The 23,439-nt window shown below is 44.6% G+C and overlaps 2 protein-coding genes across 4 annotated transcripts; one reads left to right on the forward strand and one right to left on the reverse strand.

Moving 5' to 3' along the window:
- Positions 1-75: 75 nt before the first annotated feature.
- On the forward strand, positions 76-16,036 carry TDRKH (tudor and KH domain containing). 3 transcript variants are annotated; one of them, XM_036118749.2, is made up of 14 exons: positions 76-197; positions 8,735-8,883; positions 9,631-9,737; positions 10,334-10,523; positions 11,206-11,345; positions 11,446-11,770; positions 12,754-12,914; positions 13,102-13,274; positions 13,499-13,563; positions 13,830-13,981; positions 14,210-14,311; positions 14,583-14,679; positions 14,863-14,952; positions 15,137-15,268. In XM_036118749.2, exons 2-13 carry the CDS (start codon positions 8,760-8,762, stop codon positions 14,913-14,915), a joined length of 1,689 nt encoding a protein of 562 aa, XP_035974642.1. In that variant the 5' UTR covers positions 76-197; positions 8,735-8,759; the 3' UTR covers positions 14,916-14,952; positions 15,137-15,268. The 3 variants fall into 3 exon arrangements, with proteins under 3 accessions (XP_035974642.1, XP_035974639.1, XP_035974640.1); XM_036118746.2 differs by lacking the exon at positions 14,863-14,952 and having other exon boundaries at positions 15,137-16,035; XM_036118747.2 differs by lacking the exon at positions 14,863-14,952 and having other exon boundaries at positions 101-233; positions 15,137-16,036.
- Positions 16,037-17,534: 1,498 nt separating this feature from the next.
- On the reverse strand, positions 17,535-23,357 carry OAZ3 (ornithine decarboxylase antizyme 3). The gene is given in 7 exon segments (XM_036118772.2): positions 17,535-17,778; positions 18,534-18,619; positions 19,135-19,310; positions 20,041-20,115; positions 20,117-20,177; positions 20,465-20,580; positions 21,114-23,357. Coding segments are annotated over 7 exon segments (684 nt in total). The 5' UTR covers positions 21,141-23,357; the 3' UTR covers positions 17,535-17,635.
- Positions 23,358-23,439: the final 82 nt, after the last annotated feature.

A 23,439-nucleotide genomic window follows, 5' to 3' on the forward strand; every position in this document is an offset into this window, starting at 1 on the left:
GAAGGATAGGTTGTGGCGGGGCGGGCGATTGGTCAGACTGCGAGCCGGGCGCTGATTGGTGCAGGCGGGCTGGGGGGGCGGGGAAGAGGCCGCTGAAGCGAGGCAGGCGGGGCTCGAGTTGCGGTGCGAGAGGGAGGAGGCGACGGCCGCTGGGGCGAGGTGCGAGGCGGAGCGCGCGACGGCTGACTCGAGGAGCGGTAAAGGCGGGGACCGGGCGCGGAGGCTTGGGGAGTGTGAGTGGCCGGGCCGGGGGTGCCCCAGGCAACAAGCAGGCGGGAATGTGGGGCTGAGAGAAGGGAGGCGTCTGGAGGGTATGGGCAGCCGAACCCCGGGCTACCAACCGAATCCGGAGGACATGCTCTGGTCCCACAACGGACCCGGTGCCGGAGTGTTGGCCCCAAGCTACTTTGGACTCCTCAAGTGATCTTTTTTGAGACTGAGAACCGCCATCAGTTTATCAGTTTGCCTTTTATTTTCTCCAGCTTTTTCTTTAATTATTCTAATAGGATGACTATTTACAGTCGGCAGAATAATAAATTGGGGTTTTTGTTTTCCCAGTTTTCCTCCTTACTAATGCAGATATCTCCCACTGGTTTTGGCTGAAGACTCCCGTGTCAAAGCTACATTTTTACTCTATTCTCAGTTTGAAATGGGTTGGCTTTCTTCACTCATTGGTTAAAAATGTAGCAAGGATGAGAAAATTGAACGAGCTGCTTAAATTCAACAGGCCTGTCACCATGTTTTAGCTACTTTGTAGGTTCTGGTTATTTGGAGATAAGGGAATGAGAGATCCTTGCCCCATGGAGCTTACAATGATTTGACTCCTAACGATGTCTTTGAAATAACAAAAAGTAAGCCTTATTTACACATATCAAATAGCAACTGTTTTATATAAATGTCAAGAAATTTCAAAATTGGTTTTTACTGAAAACCATTATCTGCATCTCTCACCTTGAAATGATCCAATGTCTCCTCTTTACTCCGCTTCCCCTATTTAAATTCCAACCACCTTTTCACATTCAATTTGAAGTAATAAAATCAAACACAAATTGGCATTCAGTACTATACAGTTATATCCCTGTTGCCATCATATTATTTCCCACTTATTTTGAAAGAGAAACTATATAAAATGTATATTATAGCAAAATCATACTTGATTAATCAAGTAGATATTGATTCTTTGAGACATAAGCTAACTCAACGCAAACTTCATTTGTAATATGTGAAAAGGAGTTAAGTGAAATTTAGCTCTCGATTCAAATAGACGTCGCCTAATAAATTCATCCTCGTCATGGACATTCATCTTCCCACCACATTCCTTCCACCACCAAATCATATTATGTCTCAAACACCATCCACCAGGTGCTCAAATGAGGAACCTCTTTGGCTCACCCTTGAACCTTTCCGTGAACCAGTTGTTAGATCTTGTGTGTATTCTACCTAGTAAAACTCTCCTCTTCCATCTCCATCATTGGCACCTGAACTAGCCTCTGAATTGGTCTCCCTACCCCACACTCGCTACCTTCCATTCATTCTCACTACGGACCCAGCCAAGAATTACAAGTAACGTATGTGTTATGAAGGGATGTTTGGAGTACTATGGAAGCCCATAGTGATGAAACCTAACCAAGCATGGAAAGTTGGGACTGGGGAGGGGGGAATTGGCAGCAGAGCCGGAGGAATATCAGATATTTTTTTGCCTTGATCTTGATAGTTTCTGAACTGGGGTGAAAATGGTATTAGTTTTTTGAGTCTCCTTAAAGAGGTGCCTTTGTGACTGGTCTTCAGACCACATTGTATACTGCATTGTATGGAAATAACTAATTAGCTGTGTAACCTTAGGGAAAAACCTTTATTTCCCTGGGCTTCGGGTTCCCCAGTTGGAACATTATTAGTGGAATCAGATCATTTCTTTGGTCCTTCCAATTCTAAAATTCTATGGTTTCTTAGGCATGAATTGTGGCCAGAAGGTGGTGTTAAAAGGCAGCATTAGAGTGCGGATTAAGTTACCACTCTTGTTCACAGGCCTAGATTTGTTTCCCAAAACCTTTAACACCTACAGGCAATTTTGCCGGTCAAGATAAGACCTTCCCTGCCAACAGGAAGCCTCATGAAGGCAGCTACCAAGTCTGTCTGGACTGTTATATCCCCCAGGGCCAACCACACATTGGCTACTCAATATTTATTGGTTTGGATGAAGAAAAATGATTTGTATTTTAATGAGGTAGTTTTCAACTCTGTGCCATCTAAAAAATCTTTTAAGTTCTAGCTCCCCCCAGCTGTTGCTTTTTTTTTTTTAAGATTTTATTTATTTGGCAAAGCAAGCGCACAAGTAGAGGGAACGCAGAGGGAGAGGGAGAAGCAGTCCCCACCCCCATCTCCACTGAGCAGGGAGCCCCAATTCGGGGCTCAATCCCAGGACCCTGGGATCAGGACCTGAGCCGAAGGCAGACGCCTAACCAACTGAGCCACCCAGGCACCCCCAGCTGTTGCTTTAACCAAGAATTTATATTGTCTTTTCATTGCCTGTAATTAGTGTGTTGTAATTTGGTGTTTTATCTTTCCTCCTAGACTGTATTTCAGGGCAAGAATTCTCATTCCTACTTGTGTCCCCAGCATGCTCAGCCCATAACAAAGAGCTAGCACTATTTAAATGAGGCACTATAATAGTGAAGATGAGCTTTGCACTTTAGAGACCACATAAGAAAATATATGAAGTAACCACTAGATAAAAGAAGTGAACTCTTTTCTAGATACCCAGAATAAACCATCTCTTAATATAAGAAAATAGCGGTTTGAGGTTCAAAAATTCAAGACCTTAAGCAAAAATCTTTATGAAACAGAGCTTGTTTCCTTTCCTTTGGTATATGCAAACATGATACCACCCAAACTTGCACAGAGAGCAGTGAAAGGTTTTATTTACAGCCTAGAAAAAAAGAGAGAAGCTGATTATTTTTTTTATCCAGTTAGGAAAGGAACCCCATAACTCAAACCCACATTAAACTCAATCCTTTTCTTCCTACCCACTAAAAAAGAAAAAAAAAAAGCAGCCACATTTCTCCATGTCTGTACTAAATCTCCAGAAGTGATATACTGTATATATTGGATCTTCTTACTGAATAATGAATTGCCTGAAATAACGAGACACTTGCAAAGGGTCCCTCACCCAGGTAATACAGGGTTTTTCTCTTTTGGGCATGAGTGGGAAAGAGAGTGGATGAAATTTGTTTAAAACTATTGTCTAAAAACATAGATTTTAAAAACAGGCAAACTTCCGGTGGTTCTCTAAGGAACTTTATTCATTTCTACTGGTCAGTAAAGCTCTTGAGTCCAGATGCAAAATTTGGTCCTCTGTCTGAATGTAGTAAGAAATCCACCTGCAGTCTTAACATTTTTATCTGCTTCTTGGAATGAGATTTTTTTTAAAGACTTTATTAGAGAGCATGACGGGGGGAGGAGGGCGGAAGGAGAGGGAGACTCAGGGCTCAATTCCAGGCCCCTCTGAGATCATGACCTGAGCTGAAGGCAGACACTTAACCAACTGAGCCACACTGATGTCCCTGGAATGAGATATCTGTGCTAGGTCTCCTCTTTTCCTTCATCACCCTTCCTGAAAGGCTTTCAGAGAAAGCACTGTTTCTTTTTTTTTCTTTCCTCCTCAGGAAAAGCACATTTAGAATCAAAGTTTTATTCCTGAGTAGGTCCGATATTAATGAGTATGTTTTTAGCCTTCCTAGAACCAGTTTTTTTTAAAGGTAAAACATTTTTTTCTTGGATAGCAAATCATCTGGGTTGAATTTTTGTACCTGGAGGCAAATCATAGCATAAATTATATTTCCTCACTCATTTTAAAGTAAATTTCATTAAAAGCCACACTGTTTTGTTCTACTAGATTGTACTATCTGGAAGTAGACACTGTCTTTAGTTTTTTACCAGCTACAATGCTTTCCACTAGAGTTTGTTTATTAATTTTGAATTTCCTAAATAAAGACACCAACTACTGTTCTCAGTTTATGTAAAAGAAAGGGGGGAGGGGCTTCTAAAGTCACTTTGTAAGGTTTTTAATATCCAAATAATAACCCAGACTCTGGGTAAGAGGTAACCTCTCTAAGCAGGTATATTCCTCTGTAAAATTGGGGTTAACATTTCCTACCTGACACGATTGTGTGAAGATCAACTAAAATAATGGAGGTTAAGTGCCTGGTGGCGTAGTAGCTACTCAGTACATTTATCTTTTCCTCTTTTTCATCCTTAGTGTCACAATAACATCTAGCACCTAGAAGTGCTTAATAGATGTGGTTGACCTAGCCTGCTTGAAGCCAGTCTCGAGGACACAGGCATAACAGATACACAGTTGCATACAGTGTGAACAAGTGCTATCATGGAAGTCTCATTCACAGGGCGGCAGGAGCTAAGGAGAAACTCACCCTAAGTCAGCCAGGGGAAATCCCACAGGCCTCAGAAGTGTAGCAGTAGAGCTGAGACGTGAGGAAGGAGTAGGGTTTTGCCAGGGAGATAGCTGGGCTAAGGAGTATGACCAGGAAGACAGAAGGGACACAGGAGAGCACATCCTGTTCCCCTGGTAGCAGTGGGATTAGAGTATAAGGCTGTGAAAGTGGTAGGCAGAGATTAGATTATAAAGAACCTTTCAGGGGCACCTGGGTGGCTCAGTTGTTGGGTGTCTGCCTTCGGCTCGGGTCATGGTCCCAGGGTTCTGGGATCGAGCCCCACGTCGGGCTCCCTGCTCAGCCGGAAGCCTGCTTCTCCCCCTGCTTGTATTCCCTCTCTCGCTGTGTCTCTGTCAAATAAATAAAATCTTAAAAAATAAAAAAATAAAGAACCTTTCATGCCACTAATGAGTTTTCACATAGACAGCAGAATTGCTGAAGTTTATTCATTCAACAAATGGTTTTTTTTCTTTCAGTTTTGTGAGTAGAATTTATTTTTTTTATTAACATATAATGTATTTGTTTTGGGGGTACAGGTCTGTGATTCATCAGTCTTACACAATTCACAGCACTCACCATAGCACATACCCTCCCCAATGTCCATCACCCAGCCACCCCATCCCTCCCACCCCCCTCCACTCCAGCAACCCTCAGTTTGTTTCCTGAGATTGAGAGTCTTTTATGGTTTATCTCCCTCTCTGGTTTCGTCTTGTTTCATTTTTTCCTCCCTTCCCTTATGATCCTCTGTCTTGTTTCTCAAATTCCTCATATTAGTGAGATCATATGATACTTGTGTTTCTCTGATTGACTTATTTCGCTTAGCATAATACCCTCTAGTTCCATCCACGTCGTTGCAAATGGCAAGATTTCATTTTTTGATAGCTGCATAATATTCCATTGTGTATAGATATACCACATCTTCTTTATCCATTCATCTGTTGATGGACATCTAGGCTCTTTCCACAGTTTGGCTATTGTGGACATTGCTGCTATAAACATTGGGGTGCACATGCCCTTTCAGATCACTACATTTGTATTTTGGGGGTAAATACCTAGTAGTGCAATTGCTGGGTCATAGGGTAGCTCTATTTTAAACTTTTTGAGGAACCTCCATACTGTCTTCCAGAGTGGCTGCACCAGCTTGCATTCCCACCAACAGTGTAGGAGGGTTCCCCTTTCTCCACATCCTCACCAACATCTGTCATTTCCTGACTTGTTCATTGACTGGTGTGAGATGGTATCTCATTGAGGTTTTGATTTGTATTTCCCTGATGCCAAGTGATGTTGAGTACTTTTTCATGTGTCTGTTGGCCATTTGGATGTCTTCTTTGCAGAAATGTCTCAACAAATGTTTATTAACTGGCTACTATGTGCACTGAGGAACAAAACAAAAATTCCTGCCCTGTGCAGTTTACATTCCATTGGGGATACAATCAAAATGAAGACCTCAGGGGTTAATATAATGACTTTGGCTTATAATCATAGTGAGATTGAAAACCACTGGGAGGTTTTGAGTGGCTGAGTAACGTTATTTGACTTCAGCTGTTGAGAATAAACTGAATGGACAATGGCAAATGCCGGGATATAATTGATAGCAATAATCTAGAAAAGAGATGATGGTTTAGAGCATGGTTGTTAAGACGACCGTCTTAGCAGTAGAGAGGTAAAAAGTGGTCAAATTCTGGATAATTTGAAGGTAGAATGAACAGGATTTGCTGACAGACTAAAGGTGCTATTTGAGGGAGAGGATGAGTAAGATTTTTAACCTGAAGAACTAAAAGAATGGACTTGCCATTCACTGAGTCAGCTAAGACTACAGGCAGGGGGTGAGATTAGGAGCTCAGCATTGTACCTGTTAAGTTTGAGGTGCCTATTAGACCTCCAATGGAGACGTTGTCTCCTAGGCCATTGGGTATACAAACCTGAAGTTCAGGAGAACAGCCCTAACTGGATCAATGAATTTGGGAGTTATCAGCATCCAGGTGAGATTTAAAGCCAAGCTATGAATGAAACTTGGTGAGATCACTAAGGAAAGTGAGGTATAACCCACAAGAGGTTAAAGGACAGAGCCCTGGGGGCAATGTGGTGTTTAGAGGTTACAAGCAGGAGAGGGAAACTGATGGATCAGCTAGAAGCGGGGAAGGAAAACCAGAAGAGTGCTGTTGTGGAAGCCAAGTGAAGAAAGGGTCTCAGAGCAGGGGGAGTCCCCAATTGTGCCAGATACGGGGGCGAGGGCAGGTAGAGTGAAGACGGAGAATTAACCATTGGACTTAGCCATTGGAAGTCACTGGTGACCTTGGCAAGAACAGTAGGAGTGGATTCAAGAAGAAGAGAAATTGAGCACAGAAGTATTAGCACTTGTGAATTTTCCTGTAAAAGGAAGGGAAGAAATGAGAAGTATTTGGAGGAGTAAGTGGAATCAAGAAAGGGTTTTCTTTAAGAAACAAGAAACAGTGGCATGTTTGCTGATGGAAAGATAAAGATCCAGTAGAGAGGAAAACATTAACAATGCATGAGAAGGAAGGAGAGCAACACTTTTATGAGAGCCTTCAATGCCAGGAGCAGAGACCGTTCATCCATGGCCACAGGAGAGAAGGTAGGGAGATTTGGGCATAGATAGAGATAGGTGGGTAAGTGTGGTGGAGCTTAGTTTATATTTTCTCTGAATGCTGTACTTTCTCAGTGGCATGGGAAGTAAGACATGAGTTGAGAGTGAGGATGGAGGAGGTGCTAGAGGCTTGAGAAGAGATGGTATGAGTTGTCTGGGAGCGTGGTGAGAGAGGTTATGGAATAAGGAAATACAGTGATGATGTTAAGGTTAGCTTTGCGGATGGGCGCCTGGGTGGCTCAGTCATTTAAGTGTCTGCCTTTGGCTCAGCTCATGATCCCAGGGTCCCGCATCCGGCTCCCCACTCAGAGGTGAGTCTGTCTTTCCCTCTCCCTCTCTGCCCCTCTGCCTGCCGGTGCTTGCGCTCTCTCCTGCTCTCAAAGAAATAAAATCTTAAAAATTAGCTTGGCAGCAAAATGAAGATACAGTGCCAGACAAAAAGCAACAAGGCCAATGGTCCAAATGAGATTTGATGAGCTTCTGAATCAGTCAGGGGCAGTGTTGTTGGAGTCATTAGTTGAAGCTGCAGGCGTGGATGAAATTGCCCAAAGACAGCAGAGTGACAGTAGCAGTGGATAGAGGCCACAGGAAGACAAGCCCAAAACTGCAAAGGCACTTCCAGGGAAAGAGGAGAAACCAAGATAAAGAAGGTGCAGAGGTGACATTAGATAGGGCTTATATGTGCCATCTAGGTTGACTATACGGAAAGTTGTAGTTTTGGTGAAGGAGCAGGGCAGACCTCCTTTCAGTGTTAGCTGAGGAATAAATAGAAATAAGGAGTAGAGATAAAAGAATAAAAGAAGTAGAAGGAGCAGAGCCTAAAACTAGGCCTGAAGGGGCACCTGGGTGGGCCCATTGGTTAAGCATCTGCCTTTCGCTCAGGTCATGATCCCAGAGTCCTGGGGTGGAGCCCCTTATCTGGCTCTCCACTCAGCGGGGAGTTTGCTTCTCCCTCTGCCCTTCCCCCTGCTCATGCACTCGCTCGATCTTTCTCTCTCTCAAATAAATAAATAAAATCTTTTTAAAAAATAAATAAAACTGGGCCTGGAAAGCCATTCCTTGCAGAGACAACAGCTTCTGGAAAGGCCTAGAGGCATGGAAGGGCACAGATAAGCAATTTTAAGTAGTCTGATGTGAAATCTAAAGGTATATTTTTGTAATGTTTGATTCATTTAATTTTTTTGTTCCTTCATCTTACAAAATTGTGATCAATGGGGGCGCCTGGGTGGCTCAGTTGGTTAGGCATCTGCCTTCGGCTCAGGTCATGATCCCAGGGTCCTGGGATCGAGCCCTGCTTCGGGCTCTCTGCTCAGCAGGGAGCCTGCTTCTCCCTCTCCCTCTGCCTGCTTGTGCGCACTCTCTCTGTCAAATAAATAATTTTTTTTAAATTGTGGTCAATGTATGGTTTTCCTTGGGAGGGGGGAGGGAATGAAGTTTGCCTCTCTTTAATTATATATGTCCTTTAGCAACTTTGAAAAAATGCCCTGAGACCTTTTACGTGAAATAGATTTTGAAAAAAAAAAAAAAAAAAAGATTTTGAGACAGCTCAGGCCCTTAATATGGAAAGGTTGGTAGTGGTATTCTTTTTAATAATACTGTAATATGTTCCCATGCCTCTCTGCCAGTCATAAAGGTATAGGATGAAAGCTTCTTCTTTTCCCTCATTTACTTATTTCAGGATGTAAGTCTGAATACAGCAGAAAATGTCCACTGAACGAACTTCTTGGACAAGTTTGTCCACTATTCAGAAAATAGCACTGGGCCTCGGGATCCCAGCCAGTGCAACGGTTGCCTATATCCTATACCGCAGATACAGGGAAAGCAGAGGTATGTGAACCCCACAGCTGTGCATATGGAAATGTTCAGAATGTGCTCTGGCCTTGTTAAATTGAAATGAAAATTTTCCTTGCTGGACTGGGTATGTCTGTTGGGATGTAATTGGCTTTCTATGAGGGATCTTTGAAACTGTTTTTTCTTCTATGTTCTTAATGTGCAGCGAGTCTATGAAATGGTAAACTCATTTTATAATTCTCTTGATTTGTTCCCTTCAACAGCAGCACCACAAGAGTTCTTTTTTGTCTTTTTTTTTCTTTTTTTTTTAGCATCTATACTCTTATTTATCTTTTTTTATATGCTTCTTGTGTTTAGTTGTCAGAAGGCTAACCATGGGATCCAGTTTCCCCACAGGCTGGACCTAGAGAATAGAACCTAGAGAAAGGATTTAGGTACAAATGGAAGTTCTGAGCCCAGTGGACTCCTTGGGCAAATTTTAACCTTCATTCTTCTCCAGGAGTCATCTCTTGGGAGATCCAGTTTGCCCAAAATCCAGCACCCCCTCCTTGCAGATCCAAATACTTTCCCCATTTTAGCATCTTTAATAGTATCCCAGAGATAATGCCCATGTTCTGGTCTTCTGGGACCCTCTTATTCCTACTCAGACGCTACTTCTTGTCATTATGGTTGAGAGTCTCCGTCTATCTCGTGGATCATTCTCTTTGACAGCTAGCTTCAGGGGAGGGCTGGGGTACCTTGGATGCTATCTAAGTCTGATCTGATGAGTCATGATCTGTGCAGAAGAGCGGTTGACATTTGTTGGGGAGGACGACATTGAGATAGAGATGCGAGTTCCCCAGGAGGCTGTGAAGCTCATCATTGGCCGGCAAGGAGCCAATATTAAACAGGTAAGTGTGCAAGCAAGCAGTTGGCTTTCCCAGAGATTGATTCTGCTTAATCTTGCTTTCCTCCTCTGCCCCCATCCCACACTATGTATGTCTTTAAAAGAAAAAATACAGGAACTTTTAGTTAACTATGCTCTTTTCCTTCTAGAGAGGAGTACTTCTCCCTAGAGCATGAATGACTCAGCTTGAAATGGGGACTTTTGATTGCATGATTCTCAACTCGGTGTAGCTTGAACCATTCTTTTCTACTATGGAATTAATGAGCTCTCGTTAATTGTTAGTAAATGTTGAGTTGCTACCTAATTCTTCTGTTGTTCATTTGGAATGTCAAAACAAAATATTTGATTCTCCAAAAAAAATTAGGGGGAAGAGGGTTCAAAACACAAAGAGAAACTGTTTTGAATTAACTGCTATTTGAGGTTAGCTTTGTCACTAATCTCCTTTCATAAGTACAGGTAATTGAAGACTGCTTATAGCATCCTGATTTAGCTGATTACTGTCCAGTTCCATCTACCTCCAGGGTTAGGTTGAGAGTGTACCTCGCTGACCCAAACGGGAGCTGTTCCAGAGCGTACAGCCATGTATCCTTTTCTCTGCAGTTGCGGAAACAGACAGGTGCTCGGATTGATGTGGACACGGAGGATGTAGGCGATGAACGGGTGCTGCTTATCAGTGGGTTTCCTGTTCAGGTGTGCAAGGCCAAAGCAGCCATCCATCAGATCCTGACAGAGAATACCCCCGTGTCTGAGCAGCTCTCAGTTCCCCAGAGATCCGTGGGCAGGATCATAGGTACCACTGGACAACTTCCTTTTTTCTTCACCTTTGCCTTCTTTCACACCTTCCCAAGGATTTTTTCTGGCCTACTTCCCTTCACCTTGCTGAGGGGGGAAAAAAGACAGGGACATTGATACCAGAGCTTTACTTTTTTATACAGCCTGTGGTAAAGCAAAACCCATTACCTTAAGAAGTTATGTGATCTGAACCTTACAAATAGGTTCCGGAAGGGCTCAGGTAAATGTATTTATCTCATAATAGATATTTAAAGGGAAGCTAAACCTGCTCATGTTATCCCAGATCTTTAAAGATAGTGCTTTTCTGTTATGCCTTCGCCAAGGGCATTCCTTATGCTGCTCTTAGAGGTAGAGAAATGTCCATCATTGGCCCAGTGTTTCACACACAGTGTGGGATATCTTCTTCTGAAGTGTAGGTGTAAAGTATGCTGAATGATCAAAAAATGTAAATGACATGAAGTTACACTAACCAAGAGTTTAAGCAGAAAGAGCAGATAGTCCCTAGTCCCCCTTTTACAGTAAGGATTGCAGTAGCTCCTGCTTCTATTCAGTATCTTAAATTTTGTTCACTTTGGAAATGAGAACTGACTTCTCTCCCAGCATATACAAAATAGTGATTTCTCTAATAGTTACATTTGACCAGGAGGGAAGGACAGGTTTTTATGTGTTTTTCAATGCAGGGAGAGGTGGGGAGACCATTCGTTCTATCTGTAAGGCCTCTGGAGCCAAGATTACCTGTGACAAAGAATCAGAGGGGACATTGCTACTATCAAGACTGATAAAAATCTCAGGAACACAAAAGGAAGTGGCAGCAGCCAAGGCAAGTAGCTAATAGCTTTGAGTTGTGTCTAAGAATGAGAACCCTTTACTCCATCCTGGGTGAAAATATCTGGCCACAGAGATCTCATCTCTTACCACAGCATTTGATACTGGAGAAAGTTTCAGAAGATGAAGAACTTCGGAAAAGAATTGCTCATTCTGCAGAAACCAGAGTCCCACGCAAGCAGCCAATCAGTGTAAGAAGAGAGGAAGTGACAGAGTCTGGTGGAGCTGGAGAGCCAGCTTTGTGGAAACACGCTGGTACTGGTGCAGAGCCGGAGCCAGCTACACCACCGGGAGCTCCTCCCCGAAAAGGAGGCGGTGACACGGCTGTTGTAGGGCCAGAAGGTGCTTGGGAGAAACCTAATGGTGACAGCTTTCAGAAATCTGGAGCCCAGACCAGTCCAGAGATGTCCATGTTTGAAAGTATGTAACAAAGTGGGAACCCATTTGCCATATGGAAGGTAGAAATACTGGCTTAGATAACCCAAAATAGGAAGCAGTAAGAACAATTTGTTTTCTTGATTGCACTTATAAGTCTCTTCACAGATGTCCCTTTGTGTGGTAATATTTTACCTGAGTTAGTACTAAACATAAATAATTTCTGAACACAGACCAGCTAGTGATGGAGAATGATACAGAAATATGCTAGTTCAAGGGGCCCCTGGCTGGCTCAGTCAGTAGAGCATGTGACTCTTGATCTCAGGGTTGTAGGTTTGAGCCCCATCTTAGGTGTAGAGATTACTTAAAATCTTAAAATGTGCTAGTTCACAGGAAATAGTCTGAATATATCCAACAATTGAATTTACATGATACTCTTTCACAGATTTATTAAATAAGTAAAATACTCAGCCTGGTTTGTTTGGTTTTTGTTTTTTGGTTTTTGGCTTATCTCATTACTGTTTTTAAAAATCATCACCATTAAGAATGAAACGACTGTGAGCATTCTCTTCTGTGCGTAGGTTCTGGGATGGGGACAGGGAAGACCAGGGCCCCTGAGAGGTTCGCAGACTTGTCCAGGGTCACATAATGAGTCAGTAATAGAATGAGATCTGGAACAGGCCCACATCTTTCCACTGGTCCGTGCTGCAGCAGGCATATGGAGGATTTACCTTTGTTATAATTGGTGTCTGATTTGAATACATGGCAGATGACTAGGAATGTAAACTCTCTTACTGCTCAGTTACATAGAAAGGTACACAGCTCAACTTAGGACCTATCTTCAGGATGTTCTTGTATGATTCATCCAGTTGTCCCTCCAGCCATTTTTTAAATGGTAATAGCCACTTGGTGTTTGTATCTCTCACCTCTGAGACAGTCTCCCCATTTCAACCAGAGATGGCTCTGATATGGTCACCAGCTTAGATGGTGAGGATTCGGTAGCATAACTTGTTTATCCCTGTGTTTAGTCCCCAGTCCTGACTTCAGTTTCCATGCCGATGAGTTCCTGGAAGTCTATGTCTCTGCCTCTGAACATCCCAACCACTTCTGGATCCAAATCATTGGCTCCCGCAGCCTGCAGCTGGATAAGCTTGTCAGTGAGATGACCCAGCACTATGAGAATAGTCTAGTGAGTTGCCATAGGGACAGGGCTGGGTTTGATGAAAAAGGGGCCTATCTCTTTTTCATTGTGATATGTTCTTTTCTTTTCCTGGGAAGCAACTACTTGTTTGTTCTTCCTTCTGGTACTTCCTGCTTATCTGTTTTTGAGCCTGCCCATCCTAACCTCCCATCCTGATGCTCATCCCCATGTGCAGCCTGAAGACTTGACTGTGCACGTGGGAGACATTGTAGCAGCACCTTTACCTACAAATGGTTCCTGGTATAGAGCTCGGGTCCTTGGCACCTTGGAGAATGGGAACCTAGACCTCTACTTCGTTGACTTTGGAGATAATGGAGATTGCCCACTGAAGGACCTCCGGGCACTCAGGTCAGTGTGGAGGCCAGGGTGGAGTCCCAGTTGTTAACTCAGCCTTGGCCATAGCTGGTGATGTGCTCTTGGCACTCATCGTGTAGGGGGATTGGGAAAAGAACCGATTTACAGAGAGCAGATGATTATCTTCTCCAGCTGGGTTAATTGGTGATCTCTAGAAACAAGGACTATAAGAGACCCTTCTGGCGCTGGGATTCTAATTTCAGTTTCTTTCACTTTAGGAGTGACTTCCTAAGCCTTCCATTCCAAGCAATAGAGTGTAGTCTGGCACGGATCGCCCCCTCAGGTAAATTGGTCACATGGCCTATTGACCTTGCCTCCACGTAGAATAACTTCCATAGGGCACATGGAAGGAATTCTCACATTCCCAGACTTTATGAGTTCTGGGGGCTCAGGTGTCTTTTCCTCCCCAGCAGTAGAAAGCAGCAGCCTGGCAGGCAGACATAGGTGCCTTCTGGAGTAGAAAGGGGTGGTTCGAATTTCCCTCCAGGGTGTAATCTCACCCCGTCAGCAGGGACCCCTTCTTAGGTTCTCCCTGCAATCTTTTACCAGGTGAACAGTGGGAAGAGGAAGCTTTGGATGAGTTTGACAGACTCACTCACTGTGCTGACTGGAAGCCCCTGGTGGCCAAGATCTCCAGCTATGTCCAGACTGGGATCTCAACTTGGCCCAAGATTTACTTATATGATACTAGCAATGGGAAGGTACGACTGGGGTCCACTCATTGCTCACTGTCTCTTTAGTATATTTATAGTCTCATTCACTTTTTCTTTCCTAGAAACCCTTATCTGATACTACTCCTACCTCGTAAGATCCTGCTTACTGTCCCACTAAAGGAATGTCTTTGAAGTATCCTAACTCTTCTGTCCTAGTTCCTCAGGTATTCCCATCCCTACAGAGAGAACATCATTCCCTTTTCATTTTCTTCTCAGAAACTTGATATTGGGTTAGAATTAGTTCGTAAAGGATACGCAGTTGAGCTCCCGGAAGACGTGGAAGAAAACAGAGCTGTCCCAGACATGTTGCATGACGTGGTGAGTGAGCCATTGTGGCTACATGCAGGGTGCTGCTTCAGGGCAGGTCTCGCACCTAGAGAGACAGGAGGGCTTCTAGTCCTGCGGGCATTCTGTGGAGGGCGTTCCTAAGGAGTTGCTCCACAGGTTGCTCAAAGGAAGCATTGTGTCCCTCTTGGCAGCCAAACTCAACTGCCTTAACCAGATCCTGTGGGCAGAATGATGGGGTGGCCTCTCCTTTCCCACCAGCCAACACTACGTTCTTCCTTTCTCTCTTGTCTTCATCCTGCAGGCCACAGAAACCGATGTCTCTCTCGGCAGCGTCCTCGCTGAGACCAAGAAGAGCCCTGGAGAGATAGCAAATACCCTGTCCTGCCTCAGCTTATCAGGTACAAGCTGCATTTCCTCCCTAGAGCATCTTTGGAAGTTACTGGTTTTCAGTGATTCTCTCCAAACCGGGAATGATGTGAAAGCTTGGCTCTTAACCAAAGTGATCACTGAGCACCAAGAAACCCATTTGTCCCTGAGTCTCAGTGGCCATGCCTAACTTGCTCTCCATCCCTGCTAAGCAGAAGCTGCCTCCATATCTGGTGACGACAACCTGGACGATGACTACTTACTCTGAAGTTGGCTTCTGCCGCCTCAGCCGCCTGCTTTGCCGCGTGAGTGCAGCTCTCCTCTGTCTGCAGCCACCGGAAAGTAACAAGGGTGACCACCGGGGCCTTGCCTTCTGCTCTCTGCCGTAGCCTGTCTGAACACTGCTCTGCAGCTGAGTTCCTGCAGCTTCACTCTCAGGCTGAGCCCGTTCAAGCGTTTTGTGTCTCTGTGTGTTTGTGTCTTTGGCAGGATTTGGTGCCTGGAGAGAGGAGCCTATGATAAAGACATCTATGCAGTCCTTCCTCTGTTACATACATGATCTGGCTTGCTGTGGACCAAATGCTTTCTCTCCGTCTGTTGGACTACCAGAAAGAGTGCGGGGTAGAGGGGGACAAGTGCATGTCCCCACTCCACCTGCCCGACCCCGTCTTCTTCCAGAGTTTGCTTCCAGGCTGCTCAACATCTGGCTCACTGTTTTCTGCCAGGCATTGATCTATGCTTCCGCAAGGCTGTGTCCTTTTTGAGGCTGGGAAGCAGCCAGGGTTTGGTCACTAGAAGTGATGATTCTGCAGACTTCTGACTCACCTCATCAGGTGACTGTTAGTTAAAGGTGGTCTTTGGCGAACTCAAAGACTGCAGCTGAGTCAGGAGGCAGAGGCAGAAATCACTATAATTCTATTAAAAAGCCTCAGGAAATGGGAAGAGAACACTGCCTCCCAGCCTTAACTGCTGATATGTTATTGGAGATAGGTTTTTTGAAACAGTTGCTCCAGCTATTTCCCTGTAAACTTTGGTTAAAATACAAGTAGACAAGGAGAGAGCAGCTCAGGAAATGTTGTAAAGTGCTAGTGTAATATCTATATGTGTACGGACATCCATAGAGTGAAAGAGAACTTATATAGCTGTTTGAATCATTTGGGGGATTCTTTGCTGAATAAAGTTCTCAAGAAAATTATCTAAAACTAAATGTTGGTTGAATCAAGGTGGAAGCAGGCCTGTGGGTATCTTCTAAACTTAAACCTGGTAGAATTTGTCACATGCTTCACAGGGATGGCCCATCTTTGAAACAAGTGTCCCTCTCATACACAGATCCTATCCTTTCCCTAAAGTTACTTCAGAATTAACCATTCACTAAGAACCAGACCAATTTAGGTTTAGGTTATATAAATAAGAACCCACCGGGGTTTCTGGATAGCTCGGTCGGTTAAGCGTCTGATTCTTGATTTCAGCTCAGGTCATGATCTCAGGGTCTTGAGATCAAGCCCCGCCTCAGGCTCCTTGCTCAGCTGGGATTCTGCTTGAGATTCTCTCCCTCTCCCCCTCCTCCCCCCCCCCCCCCCGCCCTACTCACATGCATGTGTACTCTCTCAAGTAAAATCTTTAAAAAAAAAGACCCTACCCAAGCTAGATATTTGGAAGAAGAGGCCTGGGTTCTGGTAGATCTCCACTATGTGAACTTACTGTAAGACCTTTGGGAGCCATGTCCTCATGTCTCCCCACATTGTGGGTAGTAGTGTGCGGCCAGTGAGCACTGTGAAGAAACTTGGAAGCAGACATTATAAGCAGCAATGTGGGTGGTGGATTAATGGCAAATGAACAGGGAGGGCTTTTTAAGGATCAGTAAGGTGAACTGCAAAACTTAAAACTAGCACATAAGGATGCCTTATGCAGGGTTTTAAATCTAGGAATTAGGCCTTCCCATATACTGCATGGCGACTATGTTTTCCCATAGCCATAATTTTCGAAGTATATTTTCTCAGAAAAATCTCAGTACCATTTAGCAGAAAGGCTCCAGTGAAGGAGCATCTCTGATGAGTAGCTTGTGGGGTCTTGGAAGAATCAGTGAAGGACTGCCATTGATCTGGCAAGGTTTCAGACCCTGGCTGCAGTGAACCCACCCCTGAAGCAGGCTTGGCCCTGGGGTTGGTGCTGCTCGACAGTCAGGTCATGAGGCCCACTAGTCACCAGGCTCCTTGGCCCCTTGGCAATTACCCTTAACTAGAGGGGTCCCTGATATAAATCATTCATAGGACTTGGTGCTCAGGAAAATGAGTGATGCCTCATTCCTGGCTGCAGTCTGTTACTGTGAATGCTAAGTCTGTCCCTTTAATGCGGCTTTTAAGTCTTGCCAATCAGATGGGTTCCTTATTCTTTCAACACAATCCTGTACTTTTCTTGCTGTGTGGAATTTCCTCTTCTATGCTTCTCATTTTGTCTGTTGAAATCCTCCCATTGAGCCAAAGCTGTGGGATCCAGGTACCTTCTTGGATTTTCTCCACATCCAAAGAGAAGGAATTAGTATTTCTCTAATTTGAACTGAAATATATGGACAAAAATCTCCCAACAAGGCTTAAGTCTTTCTGAATTCCATAGTGCCTGGTTTTTGCTCTTGGCAAGTACTCAGTACAGGGTTAGGATAAGTAAATGGCTTTGGGAGTAGGGGGGAAGGCAAAGAAACCTAAAATCCTTGGCTCCCTTCCCTCTCTGGTGCAGGTCCCTCTGATTTTTTTCCATCATTAAATGTTATCCTATAGTGAATTCAGTTCCACTCCACTCCAGCCAACTTGCTTTCCCCCCAAGAAATAGTGAACACTTGAGGATTGCATAACCAACCCTGCCTTCCCCCCAAGAAAAGTGAACACTTGAGGATTGCACTACCCTTTATTCCTAAGATGGAAGGTGTCCTGCATCACATCCTGGTTCCCATTTATCAAGTTCCCATTATCCCCTCAGCAGGAATAAGTATGTTCAGGGAGGCTCATTGGAGAGGTGGCCAGGTTCCCTTTCAAGGGGATACACCATAAAGATGACATTGTCCCAGGGAGGGAGGGCAGGGTGATCGGGTCTGACCAACTCAAAGCCCATGTAGCTGAAGGCCCGTAGCAGGGCACCTGTGAAAAGAGAAAAAAAATAGAAAACACTCTGAGGTTCCATACAACAACTATTCCCCCCAGATTTGGCTTCTTTCACTGGGGAGTAGCTGGGGGAAAGCCATGTAGTGTAGGCATTAGGGTGACGTGTTGTGGACTAGCTGACTTAGACTTCAACCATGGCTCTAACATTTACTTACCTTTGTAACATTCTACAAGTTAACCTTTCTGAACTTCAGTTTTCTCATTTGTAAGATGGGGATCATAGAACCTTCCTCACAGAATTTAAATGAGCTGATGTTTATGAAGCCCAACACAATGATGGTGTAGTAAACTCTTGACCATCTTCTGTCTTCTAACAGAGTATGAGGGAAGAGGTGGTTTCTGCAACATGTGCTCCAAGCATCTGGGTAAATATATTCCTATCCTCCTGGCCCTGTGTTCAACCCCTTCACACTGTAGGTGCTTAATATGTTTGAGGTCCTTTCTGTCCCACCAGCTACATGCCTTGAATGGTTCTGTGTTAATTTCACTAGTGCTTCTTCAGTCTGGTTTTTGACCTCTACCTGCAGGGCCTTCCTCATAATCCCAGTGTAATCTGAATGCACAGAGTGCTCAGTGCCTTCATTTCCTTGCAGGGGAGGGGGGTGGTTAAATCCCTGAAATGCCTATGAGCATGTTCTCTTCTAAAGAGTGGGGGAAGAGTCTCCTACAAAGGAATAAGTTGCTGTCAGCTGCTTCAGCACCATGGGCCAGGAAGGACAGCTGATCCCCACCTTTGTCATTCCGGTTGTTTTGGAAGTTTACGAACACGGAGTCCACATTGGTCTTCTCCTCCACATACTCCAGTGTTGCAGTCAAACTAGGGGCCAGAGGGAAGAATCATGGTTAATATTTAGTGAACTAAAAATCCAGACCCCTACTTGGAGTAGAAGAAACCTTATTGTTCCATTTTTCCTGACCTAAGCCAGGAAGTGAAAGTTGATGAACTTGCACTGATAGATTGTCCTCTGAAGGCCAGGGATTGTACACGATAAGACTGACACCTGAAGGGGCCTGGAGAGAGGAACTGCTATATAAAGACAAACAGCTGGAAGGCACGTCCTGTTACTCAACTATTTAAGGATCCTCACTTCTATGTTTCTGAATCGGAGTCCAGCAGCCTCCCATGGGCTGTGACTCCTCGAAGCCCAGATTTTGGCTCAGCTCATGGGCTTGTTTGCATGCCAGTTCAGTGGTGTGAAAGTATCTAGCTTCTGAATCAACCCTCAGTGGTTAGCATACCCACTACCTGATTATGACATAAAAGAAGGAAAGCCCCTGCCTCTTCCCCTCTCCACCCCCCCTTTCCCTGCTTTTCCATCTGGGCTCAGTCACCTTTCTCGGTTGCCTTGATCCAAGGCCCGATATGGGATATCCAGGAAGAGTCGATGGTCACAGAGAAGGCCGTGCCAATGGGCAGAGGTCTGGGGGGTGAGGCGGAAATGGAAGTCTAACTGCACTGGGTCCTGATGGAGCAGGGGGTCAGTAGCCAGCACCGTCAGGTTCCCAGCCTGGAAGAGGAATAAGAGTAATAGTCTTCTATTCTCATCTCGACCTTAATTCAGATCGCAGGCTGATTTGGCTGGGTCTGAGAAAGCTAACGGGGAGCTGACGGAGCCTGGGAGAATTGGAGCCAAAGTCTTTATCCCTTAGTCCTAGGACCTAATTCTCTATCGTGGAGCTTTCCTTGATATCAAACAATCTAGAAAGGAGTCAGTGCAGTGGCAGTATTACTGCCTGTTGACCTCACCTGAGAGGCGCACCAACCCTTCAGAAACATATCAGAGGGCTGCTTCTTTAAATGACGCTGTGTCATTTGTTTACTGTCTCACTGATAATGCTCTTCCACTTTTTTCCATGATAGGGGTTTTCTCTGAATTCTATTTCTCTTTTAAAATGTAGAGGTCACCCACAGGCATGTTACTGCAGCAGGATAGAGGGGCAAGTTGAGGAGTTCTGGTTTCTAGTCCCTGCTTAGCAGCGAAACAGCTTTATGTCCCAGAAGCCTTACTACATTCTGCTCTTTGTTCCCACCTCCTCTTTTCCCATTAAGCTTTTCACCACCAGCTCTGTGATCTTGACTTGATATCTCTGGGCCAGAATCCTTGTTTCTAAAGCAACTAGCTGTTATACATGAGCTCCAAGATCTACAATTTATTTTCCAACTAGCCAATAATGCCCCTTCTTCACAAGGTGTCACTGAAGCAAGCTAGGGGCTTCCCCAGCACAGAGGCCACTTACCGAGTATAATTCTTTAAGCTGGTCGTGATCACCCTGCTCGGTGCTTCTGACCGCCTGGAGGCCTGCTAGGGACTCAGGAGCACTGAAGGCAGGAACGGGGCCGGAGTGTCAAGTCCTCCCGTTCCTTATAAGTGATGCTGGTTGGGAAAATGGGCCCAAATTAGTTTCCCTCTGTGTCTGAGAAGGAGAGAGGCTCATCACTTCCAGGAACACAGGACTGGGCTCTGGCACTATCTTCTGTATCTTCTGTGGACCAGCCTGTTTCCATTCTCCCAAGCCAGCCAGATGGAAAAATTGTAAAGTTCCATGCCAGCCTTCCACCGCCTTTGCTATTATCTCTTGCCCCTTGGGAATTCCCTTCAAATTCTTTTATTTTTCCTGACAGTTTATATAAACAACTACAAGTAGAGATGAAAACAAGTACCTTTTATAACAACAAGGCAGCATCTTCTCCCGGAGGGTGATCCGGTATTTGTAACAGTAAAGGTAATAGGCGTATGGTGACCAGATCGGGTAGAGGTAGTTCCGTGTTTTTCCCCTCTTGATATAAGAAAGGGAGAAGGCAGAGGGGCGTAACCTGTTACAAGGCAGTTTCTCAGTTCAGTGCCTCCCTGCGGCAAAGTGAGGTTCAGAGATGGGTGGCAGAGGTTCACACAACCTGGTGTCATTGTGACCCGGTGGGCACTATGACATGGGCAAGGGGGTTAGCCCTTATGTCACTTCAGGACTCCACTCTGCTGGTCCCCTACCCCACCCAACCAACCCCCTTATCCTGTTCATCTAGTAAGTACTTCCTGGCTGTACCAGTGATTAGAATACTTTAGCTTCTGTACTGATTGGTAAACAGCCCTGCCTGAGCACTTGTCAAGCACACCCAACCTGGCTCCTTATTCTGGCATATGCGCTCATGTGTGTGCACACTCTCGTGTAACACACACACATATACACATCCCACTTGAGCAACAAACTGGTTGGTGTCTAACACTGTAGGCTTCCAAGGCCCTGATCCAATGTCTGACCTAATACGTTGGTTCCCAGTTCCTATCAATTCAATAGTTTTATTATATCCCTACCTTTAATAATCCAGGGGTGCTACACATTGTTGAATTATCTCATTGCCTTGTAGGGTAGAAATTGCAAACAGCCTCCAGGAGCCGGGACAGCTAATGGAATTAGTGGAGCTGCTGGATGGGGCTGTAGCAAAATGGAAAGCTCACACCCTAAAAGAAGCTGACAACTCAGCTCCATCCAGTTGTAGAAATGCAGACTCAGTGGTCCCAGATTGTATGATTTTTCAACATAAAACGGAAAGATAGATTTTTGTGTTAAATTCCTCCACATTTTTTAACTAGTGGCTACTAACTCAAAAGACAAAAACTGTTCATGAAAAAAAGTCAACATTGTGAGCAAAATTTGATTCTGGGGCCACCAGTTTGAGACCTCTGCATATTCATTCACTTATCCATTCAACAAATATTGATTGAGGGCCTACTGAAAGCCAGGCAGTATTCTAGGTGCTTGGGATACACCAGTAAACAAAACAAAGATCCCTGCTTAATGGAACTTAGCTTCTAACAGTGAGAAGACAGGGGCAGCCTGGGTGGCTCAGTCAGTTAGGTGCTCTGACTCTTGATTTCAGCTTAGGTCCTGTAGTGTGGGGCTCCCCGATCAGCAAGAAGTCTGTCTCCCTCTCCCTCTCCCCCTGCTTGCACTCTCTCTAATAAAAAAAAATCTTAAAACAGTAAGAAGACAAACATAAACTATAAACATAATAAAATTTAGTATGTTAGATGATAACTGCTATGGAGAAAAGAGGATAAAGGAAGATCAGGAGTGTGAAGGGGGTGGGGCAGGCTGGAGAAATAAATAGGGTAAAAAAAAAAAAAAAAGAAATAGGGTGATCCACATAGGCTTCAATGAAAAGGTGACATTTAATCAAAGACTTAAAGGTGGGGGAGTTAGCCAAGCCAACATCTCGGGGTGAGAGCATTCCATGCCTAAGCTACAGCCAGTGCAAACGCCCTGAGGACAAAGTGCCTGGTGTTTTCAAGAAACAGGGAGGGCATGGTGATGAAGTCAGAGCGCTAATGGGCCAGATTAGGGAGGCCCTGTAGATGACTGTATGGCCCTTTCCTTTTGTTCTGAGTAAAAGGGGAAGTCACTGCAAAGTTTTGGGTAGAGGGATGACATGATCTGATGTATGTTTTTTAAGAGATCCTGACTGTTGTGTTGTAAATAAACTGCAGAACACTAAGGCAGATCTGCTAAGAAACTACTGCAGTGATCCAGGAGAAAGATAGCATCTTATTCCAGGCTGAAGCACTGGAGGTGGTGGGAAGAGGTTGGATTCTGGAAATAGTTTAAAGATAGAACCCCCCAGGATTTCCGGGAGTCTGAGAGAAAGAAGTTGAGTCCAAGAACTGAAAGAATAGTTTCCATCAACGGAGATGGGGAAGGCTGCAGGTGAGGCAGTTTGAGGCTGGGTAGAGACGGGCTTAGTTTGAAGCATGTTAACTTTGAATTGTCCGTTAGATATATAAGGAAAAGACAAATAAGCGCCGGGCTATTCAAGTCTGGAGTTTAGGAGAAGTCTAGGAGAGAGAAAGAACTTTGGAAATCACTGAGACTGAATGAGCTCAAAGCAGGTGTGTATACTGAAAAGAGTCAAGATGGGAAGACTGTCCTAGGGGCACTCTATAGTTCGGAGAAAAGGAGAAATCAGTAAAGCAAACTGTGAAGAAAACTGGCGAAGCAGGAAGAAAACAGAAACAAAATTGGTGTCCTGGAAGCTAAGTGAGGCAAGTGTAATTATTGGAGGAGTGAGGACGTTTCCGGGTCAACTAACAGGATGCGTAGAGCACCTTCACACAATCTCTGCTGCCAAACAGACCCTACTCATTCCATCTATGTGGTCTTCTCTCCACTACCGAGATCCTCCACAGAACAGTCTGGACCGGGCTGCTGAGGGAGTGGAAGGCAAGCTGGGGACAAAGCACAAGGTGGGGTGGGGGTTGTGGGTGTCAGCTTGCCTTCTGCTCTCTCACCACTGCCATACTTTCCTTTTTCTGTGGCTTATCTCCTTTGTGATTTAGAATTCTTTAAATGCTAGCTTGAGTACCACAGTTGTAAAGATTAAGGGTAGGCCCCCTCCTGGAGTTGCCATCATTTTCCAGAGGATCCCATCCCTCCACCACTTTTAGGAAGATCTCAAGTAAGGAAAAGTGAGAGCTGCATCCCTCTTTCCTCAGCATCCAGTTATCACAGAATGCCAGAGCTGCAAGTGACCTCAGAGCTGCGAGAGATAAACCAAAGCCCCTATTTTTTTTAATTTTTTTTTTTTTTTTAAGATTTTATTTATTTATTTGAGAGAGAATGAGAGAGAGCACATGAGAGGGGGGA

This window comes from Halichoerus grypus, chromosome 5 (genome assembly GCF_964656455.1).
Source record: "Halichoerus grypus chromosome 5, mHalGry1.hap1.1, whole genome shotgun sequence".
Taxonomy (NCBI): domain Eukaryota; kingdom Metazoa; phylum Chordata; class Mammalia; order Carnivora; family Phocidae; genus Halichoerus; species Halichoerus grypus.

Bases quoted from the DNA above. Each gene is read 5' to 3' on its own strand.
- TDRKH (XM_036118746.2), top strand. From the start codon at position 8,760: ATGTCCACTGAACGAACTTCTTGGACAAGTTTGTCCACTATTCAGAAA. The intron at 8,884-9,630 runs GTATGTGAACCC...TGATCTGTGCAG, and splicing joins CAGATACAGGGAAAGCAGAG to AAGAGCGGTTGACATTTGTT. The intron at 14,680-15,136 runs GTACAAGCTGCA...TGTCTTTGGCAG, and splicing joins GTCCTGCCTCAGCTTATCAG to GATTTGGTGCCTGGAGAGAG.